Genomic DNA, 12,444 nt, shown 5'->3' on the forward strand with positions numbered 1-12,444 from the left:
GATGATTTCCCAACACTAGGTTCTGCCTACACTTTAAATATATATAATGTATTTTGAAAAATGATACAGATGTTAGTCAACAGAAATAGAATTGCAGCTGAGACTCTAAATCTGGTTCACTTTAGTTTAGTGCAGCCATCAATTTTAGATAATTTGTTTCATTGTGTTATTTTAAATCTTAAAAGCTTCCACCACTGGTCCTTCATTTGAACCAATCATTTGGCTGATCATGTAATTGCTGTTGTGTGCCTTCAAGTCATTCCCAACCTGAAAGCAAACCTATCAAGGGAATCTCTGGGCAAAACTGGTAGGAGGGGGGGGACTTGCTTTCCTTTGAGAAGAAAAGGCTGTGCGCCCATGTCACCCAGCGGGTTTCCATAGCCAAGTGGAGAACTGAACCTTGGTCTCCAAACTCTGAGTAGAGCAACCAAACACGGGCAATCACCATTCCTCAAATCAGTTTGTACTCATAACGTATTTCAAAGGAAATCTGTTAATATTAAAGTACTGGATTCATATGGGACACAACGTTTGCAAATAAAAATCAGGGTGAAGGTGATCTTACATTCTGGAAAAGACTGACAATAAAATTAACTAAATCTTTTATCAGAAAAATAAGAGGCAACACCTTGAGATAATCTGTAAACTGGAAAGGGCATCGACTAATGCTGTAAACAGATCGACGAAATAAAGCTTAAAGCACTGAGAGGAAATTTGACTAATAATCATTAAAAATAATGATGGTACATAAATGCATTCAAAATAAAAGTCAGTAGTGTGGTGGTGCAAGTGCACTTACACACACACACACTGGCCCTTAGAACTGGACCATAGTACTTAACTTCTCAAAATAAATATCAAAGTCTTTTCCCCCTGTTAAGTCAATAGCAATGCCTTATAGTTATTGAACTTTAGGAACAAATACAAACTAGGCTAGAAGCCACTACCTCTAAGCCTAGACTCAAGTCCAAGCACCTTCAACTCCAACTTGATATCCTCCAACTTGATATCATACATGCCATGGCAATATATTTTGGACAGCTATCAAAGTTAGGACTTGTCAGAATTGTATTTATGATTAGCTGAACCTTAAATAGTACTGTCCAGATACATACCCAATATCCACAAAGATATCTGATTTTTAGCTCCCATTTCCTCCTAACTTTGCCAGCAGTATCTCAGAGAACCCTCTCCCACTATACCCATCCTTTTTTTGAATCTCAAGAATATTAGCAACTGTGCTTCAGAAAGAACTCTTCAAAAAAAGAAGAAATGAAATCCCTCTTCAATTTTTTAGCCCTTGAAAAAATGATTTCCTGATCCATTATGGCAGTCTCCACCCCCACTTTGCATGCAGGAAATAGTGCCTCATGGGACTTCATCCTGAAAATGGCAGTTCAACTTGGACAACAAGCAAAAACAAACAGGAACACTGTCAAATTTTGAAGGCTTGGCATTATTTCCCAATGAATTATTGTTGCCACAGACACATATACATTGTCTTACAGTATTACATGTATATCATCTTTTTCTTCCATTTATGATCTCAAGGCAATGTACCATGGTGAGAGCTTCAAACAGTAAAAATAAAATGGCTATCTACCAACAAGGTCTGTTCCTTTCTAAAGCACACTCTAAAAATCAGTAGCAGATAAGCTATAAAACAATGACAGCTTTAGGACAGAATTATTCAGCAGGGCTAGCTCATTCTTGTCCATATGTTTTAAATAAATTATAGCAAGTTACCATTTTGCAGAGTTTGTGCCCGTGATTCCTTTCCCAAGTTGACATGAAATCCTCCAACCGTTTGTGTCTTCCCTGCAGCTACAAGAAAGAAAAGAGAAAAAGCTTGTCAAATACAACAGATTAATGGAAACATTACAGTAAATCTTGGAAGTGTCTCCTTCTAGTAAGTGTTTCAGCCTAACAAACTTCGTTAGTTCTAGACAGAGAGGCTCCTCTTAGGCTGATGAAGGATCCATTAATACTTATCAAGGACTTCAAGTTCTCTCTTTTGCAATTCTATCAAGCATGAGTCTTTACAGGAATGGGCAATATGGCCCTCATTATATTGCTGATCCATAACTTCTAACAACCCAGCATAGTCAATAATGAGGGAAGCTGGAAATGGTAGTGCAACCGCACAATGCACACAAAACAAGAGCCCTTCATATGAATACATACTTACACACACAATAACTTGCATTTTAAAAGCAGACTTCATGCTGTGTTTTAAAAGCAGAGTACATTCTCCTCCTAGAACACTGGGCAATTTAAATAGGCCTTCAACAAGATACCTACTAAAGGGATGTCTCACACAGCATTGTCTCTTCTTTCATGCCACTCTTTCCATGTTCCCCCATTTTTGCTGTGTTTTATGAGCCCTGCTTCTGCCTTCACCATATACCAATGGCGCAGCTGGCTAGTAACCAGCTGCTATAAATCACTACTGGCCGAGAGGTCATGAGTTTGAGGCCCGGGTCGGGTTAAGCCTCCGACCATAAAAAATAAATAAAAATAGCCCCGGCTTGCTGTTGACCTAGCAGCCCCGAAAGACAGTTGCATCTGTCAAGTAGGGAAAATTTAGGGACGCTTTATGCGGGAGGCTAATTTAACTAATCTACAACACCATAAAACTGCTCACGAGGAAAAGAAGAGGAAGAACAGCCACCAATGGACGGTGAAGCAACAGCTCCCCCTGTGGCCGGAATCGTGAAGCTGGAAAGATGTTAAGAAATGCTTCTGTGTCTGTCTAAAACTGAATGTTGTTTGTCTGTTGGCATTGAATGTTTGCCATATATGTGCTCATTGTAATCCGCCCTGAGTCCCCTTCGGGGTGAGAAGGGCGGAATATAAATACTGTAAATAAATAAATAAATGCATGAAAATAGTCTTCCTTGGCAACTGGCATTCTTACTCTCTGCCCTGAGTCCCTTCGGGGAAATAGGGCAGAATAGAAATAAAGTTTTTTTATTATTATATATTATTATTATTATTATTATATTATTATTACTCTCAACAAGGGAGTGTCTACCATAAGTAATGGCCGCTCATTGACTTTCCATTCAAACCTGTTTAAAGTCAAAGCCAGTAGACACATGTGAAAGAACTTTCTGCATTACGAAAGCAGATCAAGTCAAAGATCAGCACTGCTTCCCAGTATTCAAACACCCTTCCAGCCTTAAATGAAGGTTGGGAAACATGTCATCTTCCAAATGTTGCTTAGCTACAACTCCCGTCATTCCCCAACAGTGCCAATCCTGCATAGCCACAAAGGCTCATCAACATATGGAAGGCCACAAGAAGCACAGCAAATCCCATCATTCTTCTACACTGCAAAACTAACTAAGGCTGATCGACTGCAGTCCAATAGTATTCAGAGGGTTATGAGCTGGCCACTTGTTTTACACACATGCCACTATCTGGTTGATAAAATCCCACATTTTCTGCTTTGAACTGGAATATATGGCAGTGTGGACTCAGATAACTCAGATCAAAGCAGACATTGTGGGATTTTCTGCTTGATATTCTGGGTTATATGTCTGTGTCCAAGGGCCCTTAGATGATAGTGCTGAGCTCTCCCGAGTTTTAAAAAAATAAACCTCACAGCCTCTTTCCTACTCCATCCACTAGCCTGTCAATTACGGAATTAATTTTATCATCTTTTACTATATTCACACAGTAGTGAGTGTCTAAGGTCTTAAGTTGGCATGTGCTGGGTTATCCTGGTTCAACCGCAAGAGAGAGAAGTGAAACAAAATCTCCCTGACCCATTGCGCCAATTCTAATCACAATACCATCCTGGAATATTGTTTTAAGGATTAAAGAGATAATGCCAAGTGATTTATAGTAGTTTTTCTGAACACCTCACAAATACAAATGTTATATGAAATATTTGCTTACTTGATAGAAAAAATGGAAATAGCACCACGTAAGGCTTTCAATCAATGAAAAAAAAAGGGAGTAGTACCACATGGAAGTTACATGGCAAAACTCTGTATTCAGCATGGCAGTGATAAAATGTGCTTTGTCCTATTGTCAGTTCAAAAGCAATTATGGCAATAGTAAGAGTGCACCCAGTCAGCTGAAGGAAACAAATCATCCATCTACAGACAACTGAATACTAAAATTACAATGCTAGCTCTAACCATCAAGAAATTGGTTCTTTATAAGCTGACAGGTGCTGGCCAAACATTATTGAGCAGCAAATAATGGACAAGAAGACTGCAAAGTATAGACTCTCAAAGCCTTTAAGTACTTCCATGTAATATGACCAATTGGCCTTGGAGAAATAGTAATCACTATGCACAAGGAAAGACTAGAAAAGATTAGTTAAGGACTGACATGTACTCCATTCCCATTTGTCAACTTTCAGACCAAAAGTAATTAATGTAAAGGAATTAAATCAGGAACCAGCCTCAAGAATGAGTCATCCCTCTTTCCTACTTTCCTTCCCCAGTATAAATTTCTCCTTCCTCCTTACACATGTAGCAGTGAAAATGAGGCTGAATGTTGGCATGTCTCTTCAAACCATGGTTTCAAATTCTGGTTTAAGGGGAAAGTACGATATTGCTTATTCGGAGGTTGTAAAAGGTCACTCTGCCAGATGTTGTAACAGATGGACAGCCACACCTTCCCTGCCTCTGTTCTAAATCAATATCTAATACATGCCTGTTTTAGCTAATGTTTTAGTGATAATAAGTAAGCTGGCACATAAGTAGCTTACTTACTGGATAAAAAATGTTAAAAAAAACTATATAATTCCAGGAAAAAAAGGAAATGTAACATATATTTTAATGGTTTCAGTTTTGCAAATCATGGTTCTTTAGAACCAGTTTTATTCCTTTATCAGGTCTCATTCTGAACCATAAATAATCCCAAGAACAGATGTAAATGACTGATTCCCCCATTGTACACTCAAGAATATTAAAAGGAAGACTTGTTGCTATGATGATAGAATGGAAGTTTCTGAAGTCCCTGATGCCTCAACAGGTAACTCTTCAAATCTATCTTTTCTGCCACTTATATTCACAAAATGAAGGCAGCACAGATTGCTTCAGAAAAGCACATTACTCCATTATAGTCATGCAAATGGATCTTCTGATGTACTCAGGTGGAGAAAGCATTCCTGCCAAACAAACTGCTGAGATAAGAAGCCTGCATGGAAGAACTAGTTAGAGCCCTAACTTGGAGGTGGGTAACAGACCAAGAATCATACAGAATCCAATATAAGGCATACTAGATACAGAGACATGGAAATGCCTTTCCTATTGCAAAGCCTCCCAATCTGCTTTTCTAGTAATTTTGGGAGTTTCCAGAGACAGCAATCTCCCTGGAATTTTTTAAGACAGGAAAAAGGAGTAGATAGCCAAACCTTTGATGAGTTCCTATTAACATTAGTTTAAGGCAGCCACAGACTTATTTTCTACAAGTTAGAGGCGATCCCATCAACATAACTGCAGTTAAGACCTAAGACAGGAAAAATTAGTTACACCAATGTCCAGTACAGCCGCTGACCAACAAAAGAGAATGATAGAACCACATGAACTACTGTACACTTACAAAGCTAATAGTTTCTTGATACAAACTTAAGAGACATAATTGCAATAAACCCATCACAAACAGCATCCCATTCCCAAGTGGGGTCCTCTCCTGTTTGTCATAGAATTAACTGACTGCTATTCAGAAAATAGCAGCAGAGTACATACATTCCCCAAAGCAACCTTCCTCAAGTTGTCACTCCACAGTTATGTTGAACTACCATTCCCTAATAACATAACTTGCATGATCGATTATGCAAATCACAATCCAATATAACTCAAAGGCATAACACTGGAAAAAAAACTAGCTTACTGTTCCGTTAGTTTAGTTGTTTATTTATCTTTTCTCATACCTTTCTCCCAAAATGGGATTCAAGGCATCTAGAAGGTAAATACTCTGGACAAACTGATTGTTCACTCAAATCCTTCAATACCAACTCATAAACTGCAGCTAGATCTGGCTAAGACTGAACTGAGTTTGTGAAAACTTTGAATTTCTATATGTAACTCTTTCAATCAGAAGCAGATTCTAAATAATTTTTCCAGAGAAAAGGAGAAGACAAAGCGTAGGAATCACATTTCCGATTCCTATGTTGAAGTAAAACACAAATTGTGCCAGTCTATTGCAACTTATACCAGAAATTGTTCATTTTCATATGATTAGTTATTATTAACAGTTTCCTGTTTCTCTAGTTCAGCAATGAGTCTCCCATGGATACAGGGGTCAAACAGAAACAATATTCTTTCAGTCTGAAATTGAATTTCCAAAAGGGTACTGTTCAAAAATTTTGTAATTCTAATATCAATACATTTTACAGAATTATAAACAGATATGGACACCTACCACTCACAAGATTTATCTTCACACCCACAAAGATACACAACTAATGTCTAGGGAAGTCATTCCGAAGTTATGCCTGGAATACAGATCTATAAAACTAAGCAAATAAGGAAAATCAATGATGGTCTATCCAAAAAGTGCAGAATTCAGCATTTTTCAAAACTGCCAACATATTCTTTGCAGCATTTCAAGCAAGCCTTTTGTTGCTTTTCTTGAAGGCCACATGTACAGCAAAGGGATGCCAGAAAAAGTCGTAGCTCTGAAGTCTGATACAACACTGACACCTGGGGGAAGCCATGAGTAACACAGAAAAACTTATTCCTAGTCTGTAAATCTCACAAATATTCCTAGTGAATATGCAGTGGAGGTGAAGAATAGATTTCAGGGACTAGATTTAATAAATAGAGTCCCAGAAGAACTATGGACAGAAGTTCACAACATTGTTCAGGAAGCGGCAACAAAGTACGTCCCAAAGAAAATGAAAACCAAGAAGGTAAGATGGTTGTCTGCTGAGACACTGGAAGTAGCCCAAGAAAGAAGGAAAGCGAAAGGTTAGCCAGAAGAGACAAGGAACTATTTTTAAATAAGCAATGCATGAAGAAGACAATAGAATAGAAAGGACAAGAGACCTCTTCCAGAAAATTAGAAACATCGGAGGTAAATTTCAGGCAAAAATGGACATGACCAAAACAAAGATGGCAAGGACCTAACAGAAGCTGAAGGGATCAAGAAAAGGTGGCGAGACTATACAGAAGATCTGTATAGGAAGGATAATAATATAGAGGATAGCTTTGATGGTGTGGTGAGTGAATCCTGAGGAGTGAGGTTGAATGGGCCTTAAGAAGCATTCCTAATAACAAGGCAGCAGGAGACGACGGGATCCCAGCTGAATTGTTTAAAATCTTGAAAGATTATGCTGTCAAGGTGATGACAGAAAATATGGAAAACACAAGAATGGCCATCAGATTGGAAAAAATCAATGTATATCCCTGTCAGACCCCTGGCAGCAGGGCACCAAGAACCATACACGGAGGCCAATCTCTATCTAATATCTTTATTAAGGAATTATATAAAAACAATAAAAACAAGTGAAGAATATAGTTCAGAAGCAGACCTTTCAAATGAGGTCAAATATAGTCCAAAAATGTATTGTCCAATAAATGATATTAGAGTTCAAATTTCTTTATCCAATACCGAAACACACACTATTGCCAAGCAATAGTGTGGGGAAATGTCTGAGTCTTAGGAGTCCAAGGTAGCTTGACAACAAGGCTGGGAACAAGGCTGGATACAAGGCTGGATACAAGGCAACAGTGATTCTTAGAACAAGGTCCGTGGTTGAAAGCAAAGCGAGGCAAGTCTTGAATACTTAATCCGGGAAGCAAGGAACTGGGGTTACGAAGTCCACACACGATCTTACTCCTGAAGCCGCTCTGTTGACTCTGCCAAGATTCTCCCGCGTCAGGCACCTATATTGGGGTCTCGTTTTCCCGCCAACAATCTCTTTCCCTAGAGAACGGGAAGCGAAACCCAACTTTGTCCAGATGCAAGACTCCTTAGAATTTCCCAAGGGAAGCAGGTCTAATCAGCCTGTTGTTTGGCAGCAATCCGTAAACTCCTGCGATTTTGTTCCCTGACTTCTCTGTCAGCACAGTAGGATTCTTTTCTAGGGAACGGAGGCGAGGAATGCCCAAGGTCTGTTTTACTGAATTCTTGGGGACAAACATCAACATCCGGCAGGTGAAAGGACTCCGGCTCTTGCTGAACCGGCGAAAACCCCATGTTTTCGTCTTCATCTGCCACGATGGCACTAGGAGCAGGACTACAAGGCCCATGAGGCATCACACTATCCCCTCTCACAATCCCCATACCAAAAAATGGAAATGCTAAAGAATGCTCAAACTTTCGTACAGTGGCACTTATTTCACATGCCAGTAAGGTAATGCTCAAGATCCTGCAAGGCAGACTCCAGCAATACATGGAGCGAGAGTTGCCAGATGTACAAGCCAGGTTTATAAAAGGCAGAAAAACGAGAGACCAAATTGCCAATATCCGCTGAATAATGGAGGAAGCTAGGGAATTTCAGAAAAACACCTATTTCTGTTTTATTGACTATTCTAAAGCCTTTGACTGTGTTCTTAATTCACACAGTTGCCTCCGACTCTTCGTGACCTCATGGACCAGTCCATGCCAGAGCTCCCTGTTGGCTGTAGCTGCCCCCAGTTCCTTCAAGGTCAAGCCAGTCACCTCAAGGATACCATCCATCCATCTCGCCCTTGGTCGGCCTCTCTTCCTTTTTCCTTCCGTTTTCCCCAGCATCAAGATCTTTTCCAAGCTTTTCTATCTCCTCATGATGTGGCCAAAATACTTTATCTTTGCCTCTAATATCCTTCCCTCCAGTGAGCAGCCAGGCACTATTTCCTGGAGGGTGGACTGGTTGAATCTTTTTGCAGTCCAAGGCACTCTCAGGATTTTCCTTCAGCACCAAAGTTCAAAAGCATCTATCTTCCTTCGCTCAGCCTTCCTTATGGTCCAGCTCTCGCAACCATAGGTTACTATGGGGAATACCATTGCTTTAACTATGCGGACCTTCGTTGCCAGTGTGATGTCTCTGCTTTTCACTATTTTATTGAGGTTAGCCTTTGCTCTCCTCCCAAGAAGTAGAAGTCTTCTGATTTCCTAGCTGCAGTGATCTTCCGCCTAGAAATATAAAGTCTGTCACTGCCTCCACGTTTTCTCTCTATATTTGCCAGTTATCAATCGGTCTGGCTCCCATGATCTTGGTTTTCTTGATGTTTAACTGCAACCCGGCTTTTGGGCTTTCTTCTTTCACCTTGATGATAAGGCTCCTCAGCTCCTCCTCACTTTCAGCCATCAGAGTGGTATCATCTGCATATCTAAGGTTGTTAATGTTTCTTCCAGAAATTTAACTCCAGCCTTTATCAAGCCCCGCACATCACATTATGTGTTCTGCATAAAAGTTGAATAGGAAGGGTGCAAGTATGCAGCCCTGCCATACTCCTTTCCCAACCAGTCTGTTGTTCCGTGGCCTGTTCTTACTGTGGCTACTTGGTCTTTATACAAATTTCTCAGGAGACAAACAAGGTGACTTGGTATCCCTATAACATTGGTATCTGCTATAACACCTAGTTCTTTTTGCATAAGCACATTTTAAAAACATAAAAGAAAGAAGTACCATAAATATAAGTTGACCTCATTAATAAGTCAAGGATAGGTTTTGGGGCCAAAAGATATATTGAGGGTCACTCCATGAAGAGGGAAAAGAGATAGCACCGGCTCAGGGGAACAGCTGCTTCTGATTACTGTGGTCACCACCATTTTCTCACCCACTCAACTCAGAGAAGGGGATGGGAATTTTTTGTATACAGTGTTACCTCACTTATCGGGGGGGGGGGGGGTGTTACATTCCAGGACCACTCGCAATAAGTGAAAATCCGCGAAGAAGGGACGCTATATTTATTTTAATATTTATACATTATTTTAGTAGTTATACACTATTTTAAGTCTTTATCAACCAATCGTGTGTTGATAAATCGCCTCCTTCTCCTCCTGTTACCTCTTGGGCTCCTTTTCGCTGGCTTCGGCTTCTCCTTCCTCCCTTCCTTAGGCTGTAAATTGTAATTTGTTATGATTTATAATAGTCTTTTAGAGTTGATTGAAAAACCGCGAAACAGCGAATCCACAAAAAGCGAACCACAAAGTAGTTAGGGAACACTGTATAAGTTAAGGCACAGCGCGCGCGCGCACACACATATATATCTATATACCCTCCTTTTGAGTAGAATGGCAAAAAGCGATAGCTTTGTCTATTTCAGGAGATCCTAAATGGACGACCAAATCCCGCACTTCTCTTGCCACTCCTTTAAGTGCCAAAGACCAACCACCACCATCATCTTTCTCCCCAGACATTCAAAAAGATCAGAAGTGGCATCATGGCAGGGTGAAGAGAGGATCATAATTCTTCTAGGTTCTTTTGAATCTGTTTAATCTCTTGCCTTTTCCAACTCTACTCAGAGAAGTGTTAAGGCACCAGTATACTGACCCATGGATAAATTCAACTCACATTTTGGGTCTATTTTTTTGACTAAAATTTCTGGACTTCTGCATGAAGATATGCAGAATTTATATCTGCCAAACAGTTTAACTATGACTACACAAAGGTAATATGCTGACCTAATTCTTCTTTCTTGTCCTGAGACTATGTCTGAACTTTTTTGTAATGATGAGAAGCATGCATTGGCAGAAGATTTTGCTTTCAGAAGCCAACCAATAAAGAGCCTCTAAAAATCATGGCACAAACCACAATCTGCATTTCAATTCAGCACTAACAGCTCTTAAGACAAAAGGGAAGAGATTTAGATACAGGAAACATACACACATCAATAGCATCCAACGCTATCTTCAGATATGGCAGTTGCACATTACAAAAAGGGCCTCATATGGCCAACCCCTTGCCCTATTGAAAAGCTGCTACAACAACAATTCCCACATCTACCCCATACCTAAGGAGAGTGGTGAGGGACTGGAGAAGCATCTGGTCTTGTCCCTATAACTAGACACAAAACATTATATCCTTACCAAGACATGCTGGGCTTTTCTAGAGGTCTCAAAAGATGATCATTTCATGGCTGGCTACAGGAACATAGCCAGAGGCTCTTGATCCTCCTGTATGTGCCACAGACAGGAAGCCACATACTCCAGGATGTCTTTCAAGATTCTTCTATTAGTCAAGAGAATTGGCTAATTTTTCCAATGTAAACACTGTACACACGTATTACTCTATCAGGGTGCTGGCCAGTCAAAAGGAATCTGTTCATCATCAAAGAAATACACATTTACCTCTCAAAGGTTTTAACAATGACATTTTTATCACTACCAATAGAGTTTTAACAAACACATCAGTACTCATGAGAAGCTGTTCCTTCCCTCAGGCAGGGCTTAGGATAGATAGAGGTCTTTGATTGGGAACTTCCATCGGACAATTCCCCACTCCTATATTGAAAATACATTTTTGCTTGATATCAGGCCATCATTCAATAAATATTGTTGTTTTTCATTATGTAAAGAATGGAACAAGAACAAACTGACTGGCATTTGCACCTTAATCTTATCTTTCCTAAACACTGGAAAGCTCTTCTAAGACTGAAACTTCAGCACACAGATGGTGAATCCATGCCCTCCCAAAAAATTTGTACTTCAAATCTCTTCATGCTTAATGACTACTGAATAGAGCTGATGTGCTAAGAACATCTACAATGTCTCAGCTCCTCACTGCCCAATATTAAGGGAACAGAGATGTAAATCAATTAAATAAATAGAAACTGCCTGTTTCTGAGCTTTTCCCAGTAAGGACAAACATGCATGAAAAGAGAAAGCCACATGAGTCCTCATGCCTTACTAATATAAGTTGGCACTAACTTATCTAAAGAGTAATACCATCAATGGTTTCAAATGAGACAATTTTCTAAAAGATTGAAAATCATTTTACATTTCATAAAGGAAGGAAGGAGACAACATTCTCACAGGATTTGAAGATGGAAGCTTTTTCACTCGACTAAATCAGATGATATAATTTTAACATATTTTCATTTTATTGCTTTTGATTTGGAGAGTGGAAAAACATTTTTAATGTGGGAACGGTGATGGAAACAAGAAGACTGGATTATTATCTGTAGTACTTAGGTTTTTGTAGTGTTTTGTTCAATTGTTTAAATTGTTTATAAATTGATGAGTTCGACCTGGAATCTACCTCTCAGGATTTTGAAATAAAAGGGAGAGGACATAACTAGCCACCTTCAGTTTCTTTGAAGAAAAGACAATGAAATAAATACACTGCTACTTCACATTATTGCCCTATGTCATTTGATGGCTATTCACATGCTACCCTAGGAGGTGTGCCCAAATGTTGCCAAAAATCAAGTTTCACACTGTGGCATGGTCAATGTACTCAGATATCTCTCTGGAGGCAACTCCTGACAAATGCCTCATCTGCACCGAGGCCCTGCTCTCGGTCCCGCCTTCTTCGCAAGCGCGATTGGTGGG

General features: G+C 39.6%; 1 protein-coding gene across 1 annotated transcript in view; it reads right to left on the bottom strand.

The window, feature by feature from the left end:
- Window positions 1–12,444, bottom strand: part of brf1 (BRF1 RNA polymerase III transcription initiation factor subunit) — a 267,788-nt gene that overhangs the window by 247,396 nt on the left and 7,948 nt on the right. The window contains exon 2 of the mRNA XM_003214279.4: window positions 1,747–1,824. Within this exon, the coding sequence (XP_003214327.1) occupies window positions 1,747–1,824 (78 nt within the window). The remainder of the gene's footprint in view (window positions 1–1,746; window positions 1,825–12,444) is intronic.

The sequence above is a fragment of the Anolis carolinensis genome, chromosome 1 (assembly GCF_035594765.1).
Source record: "Anolis carolinensis isolate JA03-04 chromosome 1, rAnoCar3.1.pri, whole genome shotgun sequence".
Classification (NCBI taxonomy): domain Eukaryota; kingdom Metazoa; phylum Chordata; class Lepidosauria; order Squamata; family Dactyloidae; genus Anolis; species Anolis carolinensis.